General features: G+C 42.3%; 1 protein-coding gene across 5 annotated transcripts in view; it reads right to left on the bottom strand.

Annotated features, from left to right (window-relative positions):
- Nucleotides 1-2,035: 2,035 nt before the first annotated feature.
- Nucleotides 2,036-25,005, bottom strand: part of SLC26A5 (solute carrier family 26 member 5) — a 48,335-nt gene continuing 25,365 nt past the window's right edge. For 4 of the 5 annotated variants that reach the window (XM_038396970.2, XM_043497411.1, XM_038396979.2 and 1 more), the window contains 13 exons: nt 24,787-24,939; nt 19,539-19,621; nt 19,278-19,425; nt 14,246-14,359; nt 13,823-13,900; nt 13,000-13,095; nt 11,165-11,271; nt 10,110-10,179; nt 7,016-7,108; nt 6,195-6,305; nt 4,966-5,172; nt 4,522-4,576; nt 2,036-3,886 (listed from right to left, as the gene is read on the bottom strand). In XM_038396970.2, the coding sequence (XP_038252898.1) occupies nt 3,711-3,886; nt 4,522-4,576; nt 4,966-5,172; nt 6,195-6,305; nt 7,016-7,108; nt 10,110-10,179; nt 11,165-11,271; nt 13,000-13,095; nt 13,823-13,900; nt 14,246-14,359; nt 19,278-19,425; nt 19,539-19,621; nt 24,787-24,939 (1,491 nt within the window). In that variant the 3' untranslated portion in view covers nt 2,036-3,710. Of the gene's footprint in view, nt 3,887-4,521; nt 4,577-4,965; nt 5,173-6,194; nt 6,306-7,015; nt 7,109-10,109; nt 10,180-11,164; nt 11,272-12,994; nt 13,096-13,822; nt 13,901-14,245; nt 14,360-19,277; nt 19,426-19,538; nt 19,622-24,786; nt 24,940-25,005 lie in introns of those variants that run through there. The other variant, XM_043497424.1, reaches the window with a different exon arrangement.

The following is a 25,005-nucleotide window of genomic DNA, read 5'->3' as shown; positions in this document are numbered from 1 at the left end:
GTACACCCCAAGGAGCTAGTTTTGAGGCCTAAGAATAGTTAGAGGTCTCCCCATCCCCAGCAGCTGTATTTTTAAAGGGAAAGTCTAAAATCTGGCTGCTTGGAGTGATACAGTAGAAGAGGCTGCTTCAAGGGTAGTGGAAGAGTGTCACGTACCCAGCCTGTGCTTACTGCTAACCCCTAATGCTGCTATAGCAGGCAAACTGTAAACTCAGTTGTTGAAAGGTGGGCTAAAATGTCATCTTAGTACCTTTCCCATCAGCATTCATGGTTATAACAGGAAACAGACAGAATTAGTCCAAACAAAAAGGACTCCTGCCATAACTCAAGGACACAGATCGTGGGACTGAAAGTCAGTGGGCAAAATAAAGAGCTGGGCTACTCTGCCCAATGCACTTTTGGCATTCTTAAAGTTAATGATAATGGCTGTCAGGGCTACAGGTGGATGGGAGGGAGTGAGAGCTTCACCATGTTCGGAAGGATCTACTGTTACACGGCTGGGCCTCTCTCTTTATCCTGAGATGTCCTGACCAAAGTGAGGGACCCAATGCCATTGCCACCTCCTAAAGCCAGGACACCACCTTTTTAGCTCTTGCTGTCACACACCTTGTGTGTGCTGCTTCTTCCCCACCTTATTTCTTCTTTCCTGTCCCTCTCCTTTTACCTTCTGATGAATAAGTGCCTGGCTGAACTAGCAAGACTGTGTAGTTTAAAACTGAGGTTCTCAAAATGTATCCCGAGGAGGTTGGAGAAGGCAGAGTGGGGAGCAGCATCTGAGCCAGCAGCAGCAGAGAGGTAAGGATGGTTCTGCCACCCTTCTCTGCTGCTGCCAGTGGCACTACCTTCAGAACTTGGCAGCCAGAGCACTGTATGCTTTGTTTGAATCAATGCCTTATTGTTTTTAATATTTAGTGAGTTGCATAATTTTATCAGTATATGTACTTATGGTGTGGGGCATAAACTACTACAGACATAAAGAATGGTGGTGTGATCAAGTAATTTTGAGACCCACATGTTTGAAACACTGCTTGTGAACATGTGATCCAGGAGGCAGCTTAAAGCAGCACTGTAAGTCACCTGACGGGTACAAGTTTGGCAGGTCTTGGGATTAAGGTGCTTGTGTTCCTCAAGCACTGAGGTTACAAATGAGTCAACCTCAAGACACAGAAGCTGCATTTTCTAACTGCTGCTTTTGCCTTTGATGCTTTCTCTTAAACACAGTAACAGCAGCAACAAAAACAGCTCCAGCTTGCAGCAATTAACCTTTTCCTCTTCCCCTGAAAAGAGAGTTCTTTCATACCAGCTAAGAGTGTCAGAGGGCCATTATCCAAAAAACTCTTGCAGCTGAAGCAAATAAGGGATAGTGTTAAAGGAAAAACTACTTAAAGCATGTGAAATGTGAAATATTTTTTCCTGTATCTAACAAATGACAAACCATTTTTAAGGGTGCTTTTGCCAGAATTAGACCATGGTCTCTGTATTTTTAAAACACTAAAGTGTTGTACAGTGATAAGGTAACTAATACCTTGTCTTCTGGGCCCATTCTTTCCCTTGAAACTAACATGCTTTGTTTCTGGGAAGTTAGCTCCTGCCAGTTTTAGACTAAAAGCTGTTTTCAAACAGTACAGCCTCTTCTGACCATATTCCTTCCTCTCCAGCAGTAGTCTTGCCCTCTACACTGTAGTCCTTCCCCATTCTTGCTATAGAGCAGAAGCAGTGGTATCCCAATAGGAAGCAGAAGCAAGTGTGGGTAAAAAAAAAAAAAATCTGCATTTTCTCAAGTAACCCTCCTCCCCTGGACTGTCTGTTGTAAATCTCTCTCCTCTTGCTGTGTAAAAGCAGATAGAAGGGAACAATGGTCTCTTGCCAAGCTGTCTGAGTACACCATGGAATAGCAATTGCTTGATTTATGCTTTGTAGGGGCTGGCAGGGGATAAGATTTGATGCAGCCTGAGAACCAGTGACCACTGCTTGCCCACTACAGAAGCATAAGAGCAAAGGAGCAAGACCTCTAAAGCAGGATTAAGAAAAACAAGTCACTGAACCCCTCTTTATTTGGGATGTTGAAGACAGACAATTTTGACATTAACTGAAGAAACTACAGTTAAAAAAATATACTGCATGTTGATACAAAAGGATGTTAGCTAGATTAAAATTACAAAATTTACTCTGGCACAAAAATGCTCCTGTAAGTACATTCACTTAATTCTTTTAATTTCCAGTCATGGTTTCATTGCTGATGCCAAATTTTGCCCATCTGTGTTGCCAGCTGGATCCAAAGCAAGGCACTTACCTCCACATGGCTCATGTATAAAGCCAACTAAATGCAGACCTAACTGTACTTTGTATTGCCCTAGAGCACACAACTTTTGTTATGATGGAACTAAATGAAGGGTAATTTTATGGTTAAGGAACAACCGAAAACTTGACTGTCCTTAAATCAGAAACTTTGTGCAAGAGTTTCAACAATGCTTGAGTCTAGCTCTAAAAATACTATAGCTGGGTCAAGACAGGTTTTTTCTGCTAGGTTTACAATTTTCACTTCAGCTACAGCAATTAAAATTAGAGTGAAAAGAGAGTAGGGAGTTTCACTTTAAGTAACATCAGTGCCTTAGGAGGGTTGCCCTTGGTGTCAGAGAATATTTAAATCTGAACAAGTTTTCATTGATTTAAGTATACATATTAGGTTTTGCAAAACTTCATGTTATAAGAGCATTTAAAAGCAGGATCAGGGACAAGCCTGCACAGGAAGCAGGAAGGTGCAGATGACTGAATAGGTCTCTTCTTCCACATCCAATTACGTTTTGGGCCTTGACTACCTGCCTGTAGCAGTTTAAAAGGGACTGCAGAAGGTTCATCTGTCTCAGACAGTCTGGTCACACCACATTTAACCAGATTATTCTCAATCATTTACAACTTGGTAATTATTTGCTATTTTCTAGTAGGTGTGACTCAACTGTAGCACTGGAATTGTTTAGTAGGAACAATAATATACTAATTATGTTTGATTTGAAATTCTGCCAAAATGGCGAGAATATTTTGAGACCGAAGTGGTCATTGTTGAGACAGGTTAAATATAAAAATAGGAACGTGGTCTGTACCATCCAGCTCAAGAAAACAGCAGTTAATGACAGCAGCATGAAATGTCACAAATCCAGCTAGTAGATTTCTTGTTCACAACTATGCCTATATACACACTGGCAGCAATTTGATTAAGAAAACTCTTTAGGACAGTGATACACTGCCTTGCACTGTCAATTGAAGAAAAGGCATTTTCCAGCAAAGTGGGATCTTGCAGAAACAGTGTGCAACATATCAATTTGTCCATTACTTGCACTCCAGGTGTTTCAATATTTTATCCAAAGTGAACTAATACACAGCTTAGTGCAATATCCTCTAATGCCATGTTTCTAAAAACTTAACCCACCCCCATCAGAATGCTCTAATATCCTGTCCGCAGCAAAATACATTATTTTCAACAACATACAACTAAAATGTTTGCATGCTGGTTTAAGTTACACCTGGATTCAGGTAAGGAAGAGCACAGTTCAAAAGTATTAAGGCGGCAAACTTTCTTCATTATTCCTGTAGCAAATAAACTATCCCATCTCTATAGAGTATACCCGTACAGGTGGAGAGTCTTGCGCTCTGTTTATACTGTGCAAATTAAGTATTGGTAGAGTCTCTCTTTCTCATGGAATTATGCAGATTTCAGTTCTCCATGTGTAACTCTGAAGTAGTAACAAAGACGTCTGATGCAGTTTGTGGAACAGACCCAACCTTCAGCTGGTAGGAGAGAACAGCATCGTGAACACTGTGAAACAGCAAATCTCTGGTGGTGGATTTTTCAAAAAAATTAAGTCGAGTCAGATCATCCATAACAGGGCCTGTAAAGCAAATATATTAAACTATATGTATCTCATGCCTTATATTTTTGTTTAGATTAACTAAGGGGGAGGGAGATAGCTTGTAGCTTTCTCAGCCTCAAGTTTTTTGAGATTTGAGACAAAAGATGCAAGCCAAATAATGTTATAGGTAAAATATATAAGATTTAAATGTACAGCTGAGCAGATTTCTAATTAAAGATGTATTTGTGTGTATAATATACTGATGATCAGTCTCAGGGGACAATGATAAACTTCCAAATGTCAGAAATCGGAAACATTATTGCACCTGATTCTCCTCACACTATGGTGTGACTCCACTAACTGACTATAACAGAGTGAGTTAGGCCTGATTCAGCAAGGTACTTAAGCATGCTCCTAACTTGAAGCATATATGAGGTATCCCATTGAAGTCACATGTTTAGGGCTATTCAAGTCAGTGGGAGCAGGATCAAGCCTCTGAAGAACTTGCTAAATCAGGGTTTTACTCTGGCGGACTAGGGCCTGATTTTCCTCTCAAACTGTTTTTTTTTTTTTAAATGTGGAAAGCGCTCAGACCCTACAGTGATGGCTGGCAATACGAAATCCATGGATGAATGCCAACCCCACCCGAATCCCCCCAAAACTCTACAACTTACCACTGCAGCCGGCTATATGCACAAAAACACCAACTTCTTCATATTCTTTTATAACCTGCAGAAGTTTAAATGGAGGTTTAATCTGTAGAAATACCTTTGTACGTATCACAATTTCATTGGTATAAGACAATATACATAATGCATTTTTTTAAAAAGCCGTTCAGCTGCTTAATAGTTATTTCTCTTTTAAAATGGCTCTTGCACAGCATTCATCTTCTGCCTCTTCCATCCCTATAGCTTTTACACACACACTGTAGCTTGACTTGAGTTGCACAAGATGATTACACATTCCCCAGTATAGCAGCAAGAACTTAGCATCAAAGGTGAAAGTTAAAACCTGTCGTAATTAGAGTCTGATGTAATATCATCTTGATTGGCCCTCTTAGTGCCCTACAAAAACATGACATGTATTTTGGTGGAGGGAATGTGAAAGATACTACTTACTGATTTTAACATTTTTGCTCCAACTGAATCCACAAAATTCACTGGTGTAAAGTCCAAAATTATATAATGAACATTTGTCATTGGCTCCATAAAGTGTTCAAGTTCATCAGGAGATGTGCCTTGTGCATTAGCACTTGCAGATTTTCCATTTGGGGGAAGCTCATCATTTATTACCTCGTGTTTTATGCTTGTTTCCATGTCATTAGTCTATAGGAGAAGATAAAACCCAAGAGCTTAATGACAAATACATACATTTGCAATAACGATTTTTCCACAAGCTTAGTTCAGCCTCCGATAAGGTCTATGGCTTCAAACCACCCTCCCAAGCCCCCACATTATGTTCACAGGATTTATACCTGAACTTAGACCTAGCCCTCCCCGCATTTCTCCGTATGTGCCAATTGTACGTAGGAAGTTCAAGTAGATCTAAGACATGATCTTGCAGTGAATTACCATTTGCAGTCAAAAACTTACATCAGCATTTTCTCCTCTCTCTGGCAATGGAAATAACCACACTGGCCTAGCAGAGCCACGAGCAGCTCATTCTGCTATAACATACATATTCAGGAATAAAAATCTCTAGGACCAAAATCTTGAAAAATAAGAGCCTACAATTAGGCTCTTGAGCCCATAGTTAGGCACCTGCCTGATTTTCAAAAGCACTGAGCATCTAACAGCTCCCACAGAGAATAGGCACATAAACGTGCACAAGTTTCAGATAGACCTTGTCATCACACACTGCTTTTCAGCAGATCCCCCTTTTTCTGTTAACCAAATCAATAAGTTGTTCTTGTGTGCAGAAATGGGAATATTTATATTTAACGGGGTTATTACTTTGAGTTAATTTCACATTAGTCCACATTAGGTCAGATAATTTCACAGTAGACATATTTGGAGTTTCTACACCTTCCTCTAAAGCCTCTGGCCATTGTCAGACAGGAGACTGGACTAGATGTATCTTAGGTCTTATCCAGCATGGCAATTCCTTTCTTCCTAGATCTCACTAAGCCTTGGTTTAGACAATTTTCTCAAAAAAATCTTCTGAGTGTTTTTGTTAGAAAACTACATCAAAAAAGGGAACGTCAGTCTGTGCTGCACAACACACATTTCTAAGCCTTCCTCTTTCAAGTAACATTCTTGTACAAATGCTGCATAAAGAGCCAATACAATAAGCTAGTTTGCTAGATGGGGAAAAGAAAAATAAGGCAAGAATTTACTCTGGCACTCACAAGCTTCAAGACTGCTTTCTCCCTGTGTTCATTTGTCTGCTTAAGTTCCTTGGCATGCCTTTTCTCGGCTTTTTTCTTGGCTGCCAATACAGCACATGGATCAACTCCAGTCTACCACATAAAGCAAGGCATAATCAAATGAGGTTCAACTTGTTAGGACTATCATGTTACTTATTCAAAGGTCAAATTCATCACCTTAATATACAACATAAAATTATACTATACAGCTTTCCTTAAAGGGGAAATGTACAAAGAAAGAAGCAATAATCTTTGGAATCAGCATGTTAATACAATGATGAGGTGGAAATTTGAACCACAATTCTTTTCTAAATCAGATAGTGACGGTTTCAACAGAAACACTGATTGAGTGAGAGATTTATGGGGGGAAAATGCTTTCGGATATACATCGTCAATGCCATTTGCTTCGTGAAAACAAGCACCACCCACCTCAAGTGTACAAGATTCATCAGGGAAGCTACAGAAAAATGTTTAAGAGATTAGTATGTGTGTCATTCCCTACCAATGCAGTCTTGTCCCCTAAACGTTCATGATACTGGTGCTAAACCCCTCCCCACCAAATATGATGGCATTTTGGTGGTGGGTGAAGTAATGTGTATATGTAGATAATTTATATGCAGTGCCCTTCACAGAATCAAACTACAAGTAAATTTCATATTCACCCCCCAATTCATATAAGGAGGGAAGAGGCTTTGCCAATGGAGCTGAAAGATGATGCACAAAAGGATTAACCTTAAAGCTTTTCAGAGACGAGTTCACTAATTCAAGAGGGGAGAGAATACTAAGGAATTGATTTTACTCACCTTTTTCTTCAGGGCACTTGCGTACAATTCACTATTGGCAAAATAGAGGGAAGCATTGGCCTGGAATATTTTTATTCCAGGATATTCTTTCACCTAAGGAAAGAAACATTACAATACATGAAATTAAGTGCTATTTATTCTGGAAAGAAAGCACACATTTATATTTCTGCCACATACATGGTCAGAAGAATGATCACAAATATCCATTGCCCGAATCACAGAATACACAACATAAGCCAACTTCCCACTGCACATGTGAATATCACTGAATGTTACCCATACCAATGGCATCGTTGTCTCTAGAACAGCCACAGAACAAAGTGAATGATGGTTAGTATGCTGCAAACAAAGGGAAATATACTCCCACATACTACTGTATGAAAAGTAAATTAGTAAAATAGTCATAATACAATAAAATATTGAGTGAGATCAATATCACATAATATTTGCATTTGTATTTTTAACAATGAAAGAAAATAATTTAAAATCAAATTAAATCTGATGTTGCTATAAATGAGAGGTATTATTTAATATAAGGAAATCATGCAGTTCTAGAAATGCTTCTCTTCTTCCTTCATACTGATTTTATCAATACTTTTCCAATAGTTTTCTATTTCTTCCATTCTTGACCTGCTTTATGATGTCCTCAGTGACAAAAATGGAAAACACAGTAACCTGATCTCAGATTTGTACAGTTTTAAGCACTTTGTTTTTAACTGTTCCTACAGAAATACCTCCTTCCCTCCAGTCTGGTTACTGCGTTGATATAGTTAATAAAATCCCCTTGAAAGCAGCTTTACAACTATTTACACAGGCACCTGGAAATGAAGGTTACTCACTTGTAACCATTCTTTGAGGTGACTCTGCATATTCCCACTTATGGATAAAGTGCTGTTTGGTGCTGCCTAATGGTAGAATCTTCTCCAAACAGTGCCTGTTAGAGCACACGGAACCCACAACTCCCTGCAACTCTTCTTAATGTTCTGAGGAGAGGTTATATGAGGGGGTATTTTTCGATCTGAATGGCGTAGCTCAGTGATTCTTTGGACTTGAGGATGGTCCGAAACTAGAGAAAGGAGCTGGCCCCACAGACTTATGGAGTACTGGATTCAGAGAAATATTCTGCTCTGCACCTCTGGTCTTCAAAGGGGAAAACAGAATTGACTTGGGTTTCAGAGACAGAACTGCAGAGGCCATGTCAGAATTGGATAGATCCAAATAGTCTGATATCTGCCACTGCTAACAGTGTTCTCCAGAACAGATGCATCTGGCACTGACGTGGCTCTAAGTTTCTTAGTAGGCAGTTGGCCTTTCTTCACGAACAGTGCCTCTGAAGCCTTGACAGCTTTAACAGAAGGAGCCAGCACCGATAAAGATCCCCATCTTGGAACCATTAGACAGCCTAGAAGTACCTACAGTCTGTTCTGTTTCTCCTAGTATGCTCTGGGCAGGACAGAACACTCTGGCAAATAGAACTCCCAGGAGTGTGGCCTTAGCCATGCACCTAAGGTGTCTAAAATGGTTGTCTGATGCCAGGAAGACAGTTGGGCACAAAGCACACCTCTGAAAACCCAGCCTCTTCTTTGATTCCCCATTACACAGGACCAATCTTACAAGATAGACTGAACTACCTAGATTTAAAAACTACTTTGTACTAAAAACAATACTAAAGTCAGAATATTTGGAATCGCTTGAGGGAGGAGTAGGAGGGGGATGTATGTGTGCTCTAATGGGCAATGCTTGAAGAAGCAGTTAGGTAGCACCAGGTGACACGTTATCCATAATGCGAATATGCAGAGCCACTAATAGAAGATGCTCTGACACTTTAAACTGAAATGCTCTGGCCCAAAGCAGAGGTCTGGCATGCCATACACAATCCAAGCACATGTTTACAACAGAGTTAGAGATCCCAAGGGAGGGAATACCTAAGACATTTAGTACAGCAGTGATATGGCTCTGCTCTAGTTTGTGTGGATATCATCATACCCACAGACATCTTTTTGTCACTCTGTTCAAAGCAGAACAACTTCTGGTGGGAACAGTGCTTTAGGATTCCAGCATCATTCTGTTCAATGCAGGTTTGTAAGAGACAGCCACTTAGTGGTGTGGGCATATGGACCTTTCAAAAGCAGCTCCCCTGATGAGAACTGGGCAAAGATTGCAAAAATTCCTGGCCAGTGTTTGAATACAAAACAGAGAATTTATATCCCCTCTTGCCAACAAAATGGTGTTCCTAAACATGTTTATGAAAAGGAAACAAAAGAAGTGATGCTAGCACTTGTGAAAATACCTAAATAATGCACAAGTACTAGCTCCAGGAGTATTTGCGCAACCACCTTGAAAGCTCCTTGTGAGTCTGGGAGGCATTCCCCAAGAGCAGAAGGAATACCATGCAACTTCAGTGACTTCATACAGCATGAACAGCAGATACAAAACAGCCTTGAGAGTAAGCCAGAGAGTGACGTTATGCTCACAGAAATTATTCATCAAATAATAAATACGTTTGTGAAAATAAGGCTGGTCATGGATAACTGGAAAAGAGAGGTGGAGTTCATAGAATACAGTTCTCCATTGTGACCCACTTGCCCAGCTCTACTAAAAATAGACTAAATTAGGTCTTTGGTTCTGTAGGTTTTCATTAATATAGCTAAAGCGACTAGTGGAGCTCACCCTGAATGGGTTCATATACAGTTCTGGTATTAGTAATGGTACTTATATAAACCCTAGCGTCTTAAACTAAGCAATCAATTTGTAGACCAAGTGCTGTACAAAGATCTCTATTATAGGGGGTCTTTGCACCAGAACTTGTCATGCAATACCCTGCAATACAAAACCACAGCATCCACATGAGAACATGCACATTTATTATAAAAGCACAAAAATCTGAAACAAAATTATTGAAGTGAAGTAAGTTTGCTTCCCCACAGTGTAACCTTAGCATAGAAGAATGTAAGAGCAGCTAGTTTCACAGCAGGAGGCTCTCACCATTATGCATACAATTACAGAATTAAGAATGTGTAGCCATTCCAGGAATCCGACTATGCTCTATAACAGCAATTTAATAATAACTTAATATAGAAAAACATATTCCTACCTCTTCATACTCTTCCACGTCACAGTAAATGTCTGTGTTAGGAATTTGACCCAGGATTCTATACTGTGGACTGGAGAGAAATGGATGCATAAGGTCTCAATATTACAGTTCACAGACTTGAGAAGAACGCACATTAAAAAACAGCTTTGAACCTACACCAAATATGGCTACTGTACGTTAGCACAGTGTCTGTATGGACTAATCAAAACACAGTTTGAAGAAGTTTACAGCAAGAACATAGTAAAGGTGCCATGTGGTGATTAAGCCATGAATCAAACTAAGTCTGTTTTAATAAAAAGGGCACTCGGAAAATATCCAGCCTGTCTGATGACCACCAACTGATGGGCACCGACTGGGTGAGCCAACTGCTGCAACTGGCCAGCAAAAGCTACAGGGCCAAATTCTCTTCTGGTGTAAGTTGACACAGCTTCATTGACTACAATGGAGCTATGCCAGCTCACACCAGCAGAGAACTTGAACCACAGTTTCAAAGAAGCATCCTGCTTCTCAGAGAGAAGAGCCTGATTCTGTAAGATGCTGAACACTCAGCTCCCAGAGAATTAACTGTATATTATGTGGGTCCAGAATTGACCTAACATTGGACCAGAACTGACCCAACATTGCCCCCATTGGGACATCTCCCATTAAATGCTAACACAACAGTGACTTCTGCTTAATTGGCCCAGTCTTAGCATAAATTCCACTTAACAGTAATGCACTTGACAAATTCCAGGCATTAAACAAGTTTGAAATTCTGAGCTCTAGGGCTTTAATAAAAAATGATCAAATACAGATTAAAAATGAAAGAATCTGCATATTCCTGGAGTTTCATTTAGAACAGTAGTTATAGACTTTACCTGCGGTCTTTTAAGTACATTCTGTGATTGAAGCAACGGAACCGGGCCCTGAATTGGGACACCCCCTGGATAACCCAATTAAGCAGATTCTACTGAACTCATGAAATGGGACTTCTGTTTATTTCATTCCCTTTTAAAAAGAGAACAAAAACCCACCACAAAGCCCTGATGCTGAGAAAGAGGAGAGAAAAGTCTGACCTTTGTGTTCTGTAAATAATGGTTATCATTGCAAACGCCACAGCAGTAAGCAAGCCGTAGTCTAGTCCCAGGAGAACAGAGGCCACAAAAGCTACAATCCAGATGGCCTAAACATCAAACAAAAGCTACATATTAAAATGCATCCAGTTTTTTTGTTAACATGACTCAGGCTCACATATATACATCACCACAGTTCAAGGGGAGGTCAAATTGTAACATTTCTCCTTAATATAATGCAAGGCAATACCCTCTGAGACAGATATGTTGGAGTGTTTTATAATTTGACATGGGAGTTGTAAAAAGGGCATTAACTGTAGAACATGTTTTACTATGTGTTAGAGATTCAACCTCCTATGAAACTGGTCCTGTAAAGACAAACAGTGCAAGGGGAATTACAAGTACCCGATTGTATATCATCATTATATTGAACAGAAGACTCACCATACATTAATTACACAGCGAAATACCAGTAGTGCTGATGTTTGGTATCATCCAACACATCTAGGGTTACCAAATTTGGCTGGATGAATTCCTAGAAGTTTCATCACATGACATTATCTTTAAATTAAAGATTAATCTTTTATTCCAGGAGACTCCAGGACAATTCTGGAGGGTTGGCAACCCTAAACACACCCAGGTAGCAGAATGGGCACAAGAACTCAGTACAGGCCTCTCAGTGAAGCCCTCAAGAGGTGATGAATTATGGTGCTATCTGAGTGGGAGGGAATCAGGAAAGTGCAGAGGGACAGGGGAGATTAAACAAGGCACAGCAGGCTTGCAGCTTGTTATGGAAAAAGGGAGCTCCTGCTGTTTGGAGGATGGTAGAGTCTCTGTGCCTCTACATACAGTGACCCAGTGGCATGTTTGAGCCAGCAGGACCAGGGCTCAGCAGTTTCTCAGGTCTCATGTGGCAGTGAAGGTCAGAGGGTGGTTCCATTAGTGAAGGCCTTGTCCAGGTTACTTCAGGAGTCTCAACCCCAGGGTTACTCTGTATATACATTAGTGGTTGCTACCTCATCTTGCACCCCAATTCCTGCCCAGCAGGTAACCAGTGTCTGTGGGCATTTCTATGGTTCAAAAGGTCTTGCACACATTTTCAGCTCCCTCGATAGACAAGTGGGGCACTACCCCAGCAGTTGTTGCTGCAAGCCCCAACAGTGAACCAGGTAACAACTTAACCTGCTACCATGGAATCACAAAGAGTAAGTGATGCCTCTTCGGGGGGAGGGATAGCTCAGTGGTTTGAGCATTGGCGTAATAAACCCAGGGTTGTGAGTTCAATCCCTGAGGGGGTCATTTGGGATCTGGGGCAAAAATTGGGGATTAGTCCTGCTTTGAGCAGGGGGTTGGACTAGATGACCTCCTGAGGTCCCTTCCAACCCTGATATTCTATGTCTACGTCACTCTTGGTCTGGGCCCACTGTCAGGCTAACCATTCCTTGGCAGTAAAGGAGAAGAAAGCAAGGGGATTTGTTTTTCATGTTACTTAGGGACATCTGTAGGATCCAAAGACTTTTACACGTTCAGCCAATCTCTAGCATGTTTTCTATAACATTACTAAAAAACGGTCCTGCTTCCACCTGCAGACAAACTTCTTTCAACACTAGCTGAGCAGCAATCTGCTGTTCACAACTGTTGTCAGCAACAGGTCATTTTCCTAGCGTAGCTGGACCTTTGTACTGTAACTTCTTCATCTGATACAACAATACACTTATAATTGCCTGGAAAGCTTCCACTCTTTTGTAGATTCTTGGGGAATGTTGAACTGTTGCTTAAAAAAAAGTAGGAAAAAAAGGAATTAATTTAATTTACACTATGATAGCATTTTCACTTACCAATTCGATCTTACTGGTTCTCCAAAAACGTGTTATATCTCCAAACTGTTTAAACATTCCTTTCAGATTCACCATTACGATCGCAGCTAGCACAGTCTAGGAACAAATTTTATGACATTTTTATTTTACCCTTGAAAACTATGTCACTCAGAAATAGCTTTCCAAGGCATCATTAAAATAGCCATGTTTATGCACTTTATACCATTGATGGGAACCAACCTGCAAGGCTGTTAAATGCACATTCCCTTTAAACAACAACTTTTCAGGCTACACATTAAGATACTGTGCCTATTAAAGCTTTAGGGATTGCATATTATCTTGCATACATTCCACCAGAAACACAGATACAATTATCCAAGAGAATAAAAGAAGCAAATACAGTATAAATTTGTGTACTAATCATCACTTGTCTCCCCGCTGATTGATTTCAGTAGCCTCTTTCTCCCTTAACATCCCATTCAAGAATTCTCAGTTCCGTACACAGTGTACATATTTAGGGTGATCTTATTTTCATTTCTCAGGAGGAACAAAACATCTAACATGCCTAGTATTAAACACAAGAGGAGTGCTCTGACTCCGTTATACTCTGCTTTCTAATTTTACTTAAAAAACCCCAAAAGCCCACCAACCCAGGGCCCAATCCTGGAAGGCATTGAGTGCCCTCCTCAGTCCCGTTGACCTCAGTCAGTGTTAAGGGCACTTAGCACTTTTTAGGATTGGGCCCTAAGCTGTTAATTCATTTAGATACAGATTTTGTGATAGTTAAGCAAAGCTAGTTGACTTCTGCGCATACACACAATATCCAAAGGCAAAGTTCCCATACCTGAGGTAGTGGTTCAAAGAGGTAACCAATAGCCACAATGACTAACAGAACCATGATTGAGGACAGCGTACCTGCAATCTGAACAAAAAGGTACAAGAAATGACATTTCTGAAGAATAAAAACTGCCGAAGGCAACAAGACAGAATCCAAACATTACTAGTTGCCCTGCATTATGCTTTCTGAAATACTGGAGGTTCAGTGATTTTCTGATCCCTCATTCCAGCTCCATTAGTTTCATATTGATACATCCTCTGTGCTTCTACTTTGGCCTTGGCTAGACTACAATACCATGAGAAATGCTGTTCACTGTCTCTGGACCAACCAGAGGCCAGAAGACCTGGAAATCTTATCAAGCAACAGGGTCCAAAATCAGCAGTCCCAGAAAGTAAATATTGCCTGGCCTAAACATTTGGATAGACACACCTGAGTTTTCCCTCCAGTGCTCTCCTGAACAAGACTCCGAGACATTGAGCAAGTGATCGAGAAGGTTTGGAAGAAGGATCCTGCAGAATTACATATTCCCAAGGCAATAAGTTCCTGTTTCAGATGAGAAATCAAAAGAATCATGCAGAACAATTCTACAAATACAGATGTAGGCTACTTCTACATATTACTTTAACAGCTGCTTCTAATTTACATAATTTCCTAACAGGGCATTATCTCCTATGCTGGTAGCACATGCACTAGTTGGCTCATATTCAATCATACATTAAACATAGTATTTGGTGGTGTGGAGGGACTGTTTCCCCATCTTTCCACAGCAATGATTCATGGGTTGAATTCTGAAATGTAAAACACAGAATTATATAAAATTGTCCATTTTCAGGCTTAACTTGGGGTTAACTTTATGATTCTAGTATTCAAATTATATACAACATCTTCTTCCTCTACCCTAGTTACTTTGCCCTGTTGTATGTAGTTAAAAAACAGTTGTCAAATGTTATCCCAGAGATGGCTGCATTTCTGATGTGGGTGAAGCAATTTTATATATATATATATATATATACATACATACATACACACACACACACACACACACACACACACACATTTGAAAAATAAAAGCAAATGTATATACAAGGAACACTGCTTCACCAGGGAGCTATTAACATGACATAAAAAACGTGAATAAGATTTATGGGGCTAGATCTTCAGCTGGTGTAAACGGGTGTAGCTCCACAGAAGTCAAGGGAACCGTGGCCCAGTAACACCAGCCCAGAATTTGGGCCATGGTCTCTCTGGGTGAAAGAAGAAAACCATAAAACCACAAACTGATGGGCTTAATCATGCTCCCAAAAAGTCAGTAGTGAAACTCGCATTGACTTCAGTAGGTGCAGGACAAGGCCCACCATGGTGAAGGGCAAAGACTTGACCGAATACGGAAGCCTGATATTGTGCTCTGGAGGGGTGGAATCCTAGCCCCACTGAAGTCAGCGGCAAAACTCCCACCGACTCAAATGGCACCAGAATTTCACCTAGGACTCTGGGGAACTGTCACAGTGAGACTGTTCCAGAGGCAGGACACCTCTACTAACAGCACTCTCCTGCCAGTTCCAAAGATTTTACCATAAGAAACTGACAGCAAGGGAGAGCAGACAGATAACCCGGGTGAGATTCTGTGCTTCATCTCTAAGGGGCTCAGCACTGAACTTGCAGCCCAGCGGGTGGTGATCCTAAAGCCTTGTCTCCACTACAAAGTTTGGTCAACAAAAAGCTGCCTTTTGTCGACAAAACAGTGGATGCGTACACACTGCAATGCGACTTTTGAAAGCAAAAGTGCCCTATTTTGGTGACAAAGTAAAACCACCTCAACAAGAGACATAAGGCTTTTTGCGCAAAATTTTTGTCAACAAAGTGCCAGTGCAGACACCATGCTGGATTTTATTGCTTTAACTGGCCTCTAGGAGGTTCCCACAACGCCCATCATGACTGCTCTGGTCAGCAGTTTGAATTCCACTTCTCTGCAGCCAGGTAAACCACCATCCGCCCCTCCCACTTTGAAGGCCCAAGAATTTCTGATATTCCATTTCCTGCTGGCTGAGCATGGAGAGGTCTCATCACATCTTCCCAGGTGACCACGGCAGGTTATTGCAGCAAATGCTCTCCTACCTGGATCACTGCGGAGCTGCTCAGTATATGGGGAGAGGAGGCTGTGCAGTCCCAGCTGCGCTTGAGCCATAGGAATTTTGATACCTCTCGGCAGATTTCTCAAGGACTGTGTGAAAAGGGCTATGCTTGGGACATGCTGCAGTGCAGAGCGAAGATAAAGGAGCTGAGGCAGGCATACCATAAGGTGAGGGAGGCAAACCGTCACTCCGGTGCTGCAGCTAAGACCTGCCAGTTCTATAAGGAGCTGGACGCTATTCTCGGTGGCGACCCCACCTCCATCGCCAAGAGCCCCTTGGATACTTCAGCGGGCCTGGAGGCACTGGAAAGAGGACCAAACCCGGAGGACAAAGTCATTGATGAAGAGGTGGAGTTAGACAATGATGTGGAGCTCCTGGAAGGATCGACCGGTGGGGCAGGAAGCCAGGAACTGTCCTCCACTCCAGAGGTGTCTAGCCAGTCTCAGCAGTTGCTCTCCAGCAAGCAAGAAGCAGGAGAGGAAAAGTGGCTGCGGTTTGTGTAGTTTGAGGGTGGGTTCAGGGTAAAGAAATGTGGGAGGCTGGCTGTGTTTCTGTGTGCTGGACATTTCCCTGTGTAGCTATTCATTACAGTGGAACAGGGCGTTGATGCATGCTGAGATCTCATGGGAATCCTCTAGCAAGATCTCCAGGAAAGTTTCCTGGAAGTACTCGGTAATCCTCTGCTGAAGGTTCCTTGGCAGAGCAGCTTTGTTCCTTCCCCCATTGTAGGAAACTTTCCTGCATCATCTTTAATTTGTTTCCTACGAATTGAGATAGCAGGCACTACCAATACATACACAAGTAGTTTCATCATTTGCTTACTGGAATGTAAGGCTCCAAATGTCACCATTGCTTCCTAGGAAAACTACACGTAAAGTAACATAGCAGCACCAATCACAGAGCTATACATTATTGGTTCTCGTTTTCAAAGTGTTGCCTCAAAGACTTCCTGATTCGAATTGGCCCCCGACTAGACTCCTCTGATAGCCCTGGTATCTGGCTGCTCAAAATCAGCAGCCAAACAGCCTGACTCAACACTCCACCCCTGAGCAAACCTTTCACCCTTAGCTTCACAAACATTATGCAACGTACAACATGTGACTATGACCATGGGTATTATTGCCCTCATTGAGGTCTAACCTGCCATAAAGGCATCACCAGCAGACCTTTAATCTGCCAAAGGCACATTCCACTCTCATCCGGCACCTATTAAGCCTGTTGTTGAACTGCTCCTTACTGCTATCCAGGTTTCCTGTGTAAGGTTTCATTAGCCACGGCTGTAAGGAGTACGTCGGGTCTCCCAGGATCACTATGGGCATTTCAACATCCTCCACTGATCTGGAAAGAAAGTCCCCACTTGTAGCTTTCTATACAGGTCGGTGTTCCTGAAGATGCGTGTCATGCACCTTCCCAGACCACCCGACGTTGATATCAGTGAAACGCCCATGCTGATCCACACGCGTCTGCAACATCATGGAGAAGCACCCCTTCCTATTGATGTACTCTGTCACAAGGTGGTTTGGGGCCAAATTGGAATGTGCGTGACATCTATCACCCTTCCACAGTTAGGGACGGCCATTTCTGCCAAAAGAAAAGGAGTACTTGTGGCACCTTAGAGACTAACAAATTTATTTGAGCATAAGCTTTCGTGAGCTACAGCTCACTTCATTGGATGCATTAGTGTAGCTCACGAAAGCTTATGCTCAAATAAATCTGTTAGTCTCTAAGGTGCCACAAGTACTCCTTTTCTTTTTGCGAACACAGACTAACACGGCTGCTACTCTGAAACATTTCTGCCAAGACATCCACTATTTCATGCACATTTCCCAGAGTCACGGTCCTTCGTAGCAGGATGCAATTAATTGCCCTGCACGCTTGCATTATTGCAGCCCAACGGTCAATTTCCTGACTCCAAATTGATTCACGACCAACTGGTAGTAGCCTGGAGTCGCCATCTTCCACACAGCAATTGCCACATGCTTCTCTACCGATAGGGCAGCTCTCATTCTGCTGTCCTTGCGCCGCAGTGCTGGGGCGAGCTCTGCACACAATTTCAAGAAGATGGCTTTCGGCATCTGAAAATTCTGTAGCCACAGCTCATCTTCCACCTGGATGACACCAGTCCACCCTTTGCAACTGTTCTGTGAATGCCAAAAGCAATCTAAAGTTGCTCCTATCCAGATCACACAGCATGTCAGGCAACTGGGAGTCTTCTTCAGTTAGGAACTTCGTGATTAACTGCACTGCCATCCATGATGTGTTCATGACAGTTATCAGAGTATAGGAGAGCAGTGAGGGATCTATCCCTTCTTACAAAGATGTCGGAGTGCACAGCAAAGGCTGTTGAAAAATGCCACGAAAGAAAGGCAGAAGACCATGAAATCCTGGGACAGAAAGCAATGCATCACAGGACACTGAGCCTGGTCCCAAGATGTGCCATGATCCGCTCCGCCTTCCCACAAGATCTAGCTGCAGAAGGTGTTGAGCTAGACTGTGGGATAGGTATCCACACTGCACTGCTCATACTGTTGATGCGAGGACCCCAAGTGTGGACATGCTCTGCTGACAGAGGGAGCGAGTGTGAACATGCAATACCAATTATTATTATAGCACTTTGAGTGTCAAAATAACTTTTGTCAACAAAACTCTGTAGTGTAGACAAGGCCTAAAGCATCTTAAAGCCACCTTGTGCTCTCCTAATCCTGGGATTACACTGGGGTCTCTCCAGCCACAGAAAATTTAGACAGCCCTGAGGGCTTAAGTTACAGCAACCTCCCTGGGCTACTGCCTGTGTCTCAGCACTGCCCAGAAATTCTGCAGTGCTGTGGCCCTGCCCCCGACACATCCTTCTCATTCCCACAGCATGTGAGGGGGGCCTCAGAGGATGACTTTACACAGCTGTCTTCTAGAGGGCCTGTACTAGGGACTGGGGCTTTTAGGGTCTCTTTATGCCACTTTGACCCAATTACCAGGCTTAGAGGCTGGAGTGAGAGGGATGATCTTATCCCCGTCAATGAGACATATGGCTCAGGAGGGATTACAGAACAAACAAAGGACAGATGCTAGCCACATTGGTAATGCACTACTGAAAAGTGCTTCAGACACTACACTGACAAGCACAATATAAGAACCTATGCAGAACAGAACAGAATATTGAGAGGTGATTTTTCAGATAACTGGGTCACAGATCATTAAGGGCTCGATCTAATGTCCGCCGAATTAAGTGCAACGACTACCACTGACTGACGTTGGCATTAGATCAGGTTCTTGGGGTTTACATTTTCATAGGCCAACGTATTTAAAAAAAAAAAAATCCAAAGCTAGGTTACCTGATTTCCATCAATAGTGTAGCCATGTTTAAGTGCAAAGATTTTGGCCATTGATACAGCCATGGAAAAGCCAACAATTGCTATTGCTAATGCGTCTACAAACACTGCTGAGAAGAGATTTATATCAGGTACTTTTGGAGCAAGTAATCTAGAAGATGAAATGATAAAGAGTTACTATAACAATATACCCGCCACACTGAAAAAAAAAAAAAAAAAAAAAGTATAGCTTGAATAAGGATATACTTCATTCACTGTCCTTACCCTTTAGGGATATCCCCAACAATATCCACTTCATATGTGTTGGACAGATTCATTCCAGCTGAAACTCCAGTAGCTACTATTACCTAAAAACACACATGTAAACTTGTTTAGAAGAGTACAGATTATTTAGGGGCATGCACACATTTGAAAAAAAAAAAAGTGCCAAAAAGAGAGAGAGAGAGAGCGCGAGCGCGCGTGCAATCTGAGGGGAAAACATCGGTTAGAACAATGCTAAGAATGGACATTAAGTGGATGTGATGGAAATTATTAGTCAATTAGCTTCTGGAACCACAGTCTCACATCTCTCAGTCAGACTGCCACTGCTTACCCAAACCCTGGACATTGCTCATGAACCCTAATATGCTAAATTAAAAAAAATCCAACTATACACTAACAAGATGCATACTAATACTTGCACTTATCATACAACTCAAAGCACTTTCTAAAAAGGTAGCCAAGCAGTATTACCCCCATTTTACAAATAAGGGCTCCAACGTTAAACACAAGACTGTCCAAGATGTGAAACAACCTAACGAAAGAACGTGGCTGGAACCAGTCCCATATGGGATTATCAGTCAAAAAGGGCAAGGCCTGAGGGGTCCTCTTCCATAAAATGGATTGATTTCAGTGCTTTGGTCCTGCTGGAAATGGTGTTTTGAACCATTAATGTAGAACAACAGTGTTTTTTTTTTGTAAATCAAGACAGTGAGGGTGTGACGGGATCCCCGGGGTGCAGCCTGGGACTGTGGGACCACTGTGCCCCCTGAACTCTCCAGCCTGGGCTGTTTCTCACACTGCCTTGCTAGTGTCAAGCAGCAAACCCCTCCAGGAGCTGTGATCACTCAGCACAACCGCATGTGGAGCCCCACACCCAGCTAGATTTGCATGAATGCTCCCAGAGCCACTCATCAATCACACAGAGAAAGGCACCAGCCAAATCCCTACAGCTCCCAGCCTTGTACCTCAGGAATATACCGTCTTGCACTGCTCAAGACGAGCAGTTATTAATTGGTTCACCACTTCATCAATGGAAAGTGGATACATCACCAGCCTTTGAAAACCTGAGCAGATTTATCAAACACTTTAGGCAAACTCACTGGTAAAGATAAACAGAAAACAAGTTTACGGATTACAAAAGATAGATTTTAAGTGATTTTCAAGTATTAGGCAAAAAGTCAGAGTGGTTACCAAAAAAAAAAAAAAAAATATAAGCACGCAGTCTAAACTCTCAACCCTATGAGACTGGGCAACATATAGGGCTTGTCTACACTGGCACTTTACAGCACTGCAACTTTCTCGCTCGGGAGTGTGAAAAATCACACCCCTGAGTGCAGCAAGTTTCAGCGCTGTAAAGCGCCAGTGTAGACATTGCACCAGCGCTGGTATCTATGCTCCTTGCGGAGGTGGTTTTTTTAGAACGCTGGGAGAGAGCTCTGCCATAACTACACAAGTCATGTTAAAGCGCTGCCACAGCAGTGCTTTAACATTGCCAGTGTAGACTAGCCGTTAGATTAAGCAGTTTTTCTCACCCCACTGAATATTGCAGTTCATAGTACAGGTTTCACCCTTGAAACCTGGGCCAGTCTCCTCTGTTGGAGTCTTCACTCTTCTGACGTTCTTGTAGCTTGCAGCGTAGGTGGGGGGAGGAGAAAAGGCCAAACATATGGCCCGTGTTCTGTTTTAATACCCTTAGTCCATGTGCAAGGAGAACAAGTCCAGGCATGTCTGGTGGGCATTGCTGAGTCAAAAAGTGAAGCAATACCTCAGTGTGTCTCCTGTGAGCGAGTCATTGACTTGTAACTCCTCTGCTGATCAATGACTGCTAATGTCTATTCAGCCCAGGCATTGGTTACCTCCCCTTGTCAAGGTCAAATCCAAGATTTCATTGCAAATCTCCATAGTCATAATTACCCTTCTGATGACAGTCTATCTTTCAACTCCTACCAACTCTAAGAAGGGTTTGTTCTATATTGTTCCTACATTGCTGCCTTCGGAATCCCGAGAAATACTTTAATGCAAGAGTCCTAAAGGATTTTAATCGATATTACTCAATAAAGGTACTATAGAAATTACTCTCAATTAGGGCTGTCGATTAATTGCAGTTAACTCATGCAATTAACTCAAAAAAATTAATAGTGATTAATCACAGGTTTAAACAATAGAGTACCAACTGAAATTTATTAAATATTTTGGATGTTTTTCCTATGTTTTCAAATATATTGATTTCAATTACAACAGAGAATATGAAGTGTACAATGCTCATTTTATATTATTTTTATTACAAATATTTGCACTGTAAAAATGATAAACAAAAGAAATAGTATTATTCAGTTCACCTCATACAAGTACCGTGATGCAATCTCTTTATCATGAAAGCACGACTTACAAATGTAAATTTTTTTTTGGTTACATAACTGCACTCAAAAACAAAACATAAAATGTTAGAGCAGGGGTGGGCAAACTTTTTGGCCCGAGGGCCACATCAAGGTTCCAAAACTGTATGGAGGGCTGGGTAGGGAAGGCTGTGCCTCCCCAAACAGCCTGGCCCCTGTCCACTCCCACTTCCTACCCCCTGGCTGCCCCCATTCAGAACCCCCAACCCATCCAACCCCCCCCGCTCCTTGTCCCCGACCACCCTCCCGGGACCCCAAACCCCAATTGCCCCCCAGGACCCCACCTCCTACCCAACTACCCCTGTCCCGAGTGCCCCGACCCCTATCCACACCCCTGCCCCCTGACAGACCCCCCCAGGACTCCCACGCCTATCCAACCACCCCCTGTTCCCCATCCCCTGATCCCCCGCCAGAAACTCTGCCCCATCCAACCACCCCGTCCCCATCCAACCGCCCCTTGTTCCCTGTCCCCCGAGTGCCCTGACCCCTATCAACACCTCCACCCTCTGACAGCTCCCCGGGACCCCCCCTCGCTCCCTGACTGACCCCCAGGACCCCCTGCCTCTTATCCAACCCCCTGCCCCCCGCCCCTTACCATGCCGCTCAGAGTGGCAGGAGCTCACAGTCACACCGCCCACCAGGCTGCAGGGGAGGAGGGATAGCGGGGCTGCGTGGGGGAGAGCTGAGGGCTAGCCTCCCGGCTGGTAGCTCAGGGACCAGGCCGGACAGCCCGCGGGACCGAGTTTGGCCACCTCTGCTTTAGCACCTACAAGTCCACTAAGTCCTAATTCTTGTTCAGCCAATTGCTCAGACAAAAACAAGTCTGTTTACATTTGCAGGAGATAATGCTGCCTGCTTTTTATTTACAATGTCATCGGAAAGTGAGAACAGACATTTGCATGTGACTTTGTCGCCGGCACTGCAAGGTATTTACTTGCCAGATGTGCTAAACAGTCACATGCCCCTTCATGCTTCAACCACCATTCCAAAGGACATGCTTCCATGTGTTAATTCAATTTGTGACAGAACTCCTTGGGGGAAGAATTGTATGTCTCCTCCTCTGGGTTTTACCCGCATTCTACCATATATTTCATGTTATAGCAGTCTCAGATGACCACCCAGCATGTTGTTCGTTTTAAGAATGCTTCCATGGAAGATTTGACAAAATGCAAAGATGGTACCAAGGTGAGATTTCTAAAGATAACTACAGCACTCGACCAGAGGTTTAATAATCTGAAGTGCCTTCCAAAATCTGAGAAGGACGGGTTGTGGAGCATGCTTTCAGAAGTCTTAAAAGAGCAACACTCCAATGTGGAAATTACAGAACTCAAACCACCAAAAAAGAAAAATTAACCTTCTGCTGGTGGCATCTGACTCAGAAGATAAAAATGAACATATGTTGGTCTGCATGGTTTTGGAGCAGAACCCATCATTGGCATGGATGCATGTCCTCTGAAATGGTGGTGGAAGCATGAAGGGACATATGACTCTTTAATGCATTGGAGAGTAAATATCTTGCAACGCCAGCTACAACAGGCCATGCGAATACCTGTTCTCACTTTCAGGTGACATTGTAAACAAGAAGTGGGCAGCATTATCTCCTGCAAATGTAAACAAACTTGTTTGTCTGAGTGATTGGCTAAACAAGAAGTAGGACTGAGTGGACTTGTGGCACCTTAGAGACTAACAAATTTATTTGAGCATAAGCTTTCGTGAGCTACAGCTCACTTCATCGGATGCATTTGGTGGAAAATACAGTGGGGAGATTTATATACACACACAGAGAACATGAAACAATGGGTTTTATCATACACACTGTAAGGAGAGTGATCACTTAAGATGAGCCATCACCAGCAGCAGGGGGGGGGGGAAGGAAGACAACTTTTCATGGTGACAAGCAAGGCAGGCCATTTCCAGCAGTTAACAAGAATGTCTGAGGAACAGTGGGGGGTGGGGAGAAATACCATGGGGAAATAGTTTTACTTTGTGTAATGACTCATCCATTCCCAGTCTCTATTCAAGCCTAAGTTAATTGTATCCAGTTTGCAAATTAATTCCAATTCAGCAGTCTCTCGTTGGCATCTGTTTTTTTGTTGAAGGATAGCTACCCTCAGGTCTGTAATCGAATGACCGGAGAGATTGAAGTGTTCTCCGACTGGTTTTTGAATGTTATAATTCTTGACGTCTAATTTGTGTCCATTTACTCTTTTACGCAGAGACTGTCCAGTTTGACCAATGTACATGGCAGAGGGGCACTACTGGCACATGATAGCATATATCATATATACCAGCAGAATCTGTCCCATCTTGGGGCCTCTCCTTTTGCCCCTCCACCCCCATGAACATGATACAGTTCTGTGGTGACCTAGAATCCTATTTTCGACGTCTCCGATTCAAGGAATATTTCCAACACACCTCTGACCAACATATTAACCCACAGAGACCTTCCAACCAACACTACAAAAAGAAGGATTCTGGGTGGACTCCTCCTGAAGTTCGAAACAGCAGACTGGACTTCTACAAAGTGAGCACTGTACACTTTGTATTCTGTGTTATAACTGAAATCAATATATTTGAAAATGTGGAAAACATCCAAAATATTAATAAAAATGGTATTCTATTATCAGCGCAATTAATAGAGAGATTTTTTAATCACTTGACAGCCCCATTCTCAATACCTACAGGATTTAATAAAGAATGAAATATTTTCTATAGGCTTTTGAGAACCATCCTATAGAATGTATAGCAGGGATATACATTACTATTAAATTTTACAGGACTTTTCCATGTATGCGTCACAGGTGAAATATTCTGTGTACATGCACAAAATATACAACTATTCACAACTGACTTACCACAATGATCTCCATAGGAATAGGAACTGGCAGTTTCTTCTTAAACCGGTTATTAATTTCTTTCCCACTCAGCAGCAAAACAATGCATGTTAATCCAACAACTAAGGTTGCAATGTTGGTTTTTGTGATATTTGAAAGTACAGCAATTAAACTCTGCAACATAATAAAATTCTGATAGTTATTCCATGATGATTTGTCCAAAGATATTTGTATTCAGTT

This window comes from Dermochelys coriacea, chromosome 1, assembly GCF_009764565.3.
Source record: "Dermochelys coriacea isolate rDerCor1 chromosome 1, rDerCor1.pri.v4, whole genome shotgun sequence".
NCBI lineage: Eukaryota > Metazoa > Chordata > Testudines > Dermochelyidae > Dermochelys > Dermochelys coriacea.
The sequence above is the reverse complement of the archived record's forward strand: the minus strand, read 5'-3'. Positions and strand labels throughout refer to the sequence as shown.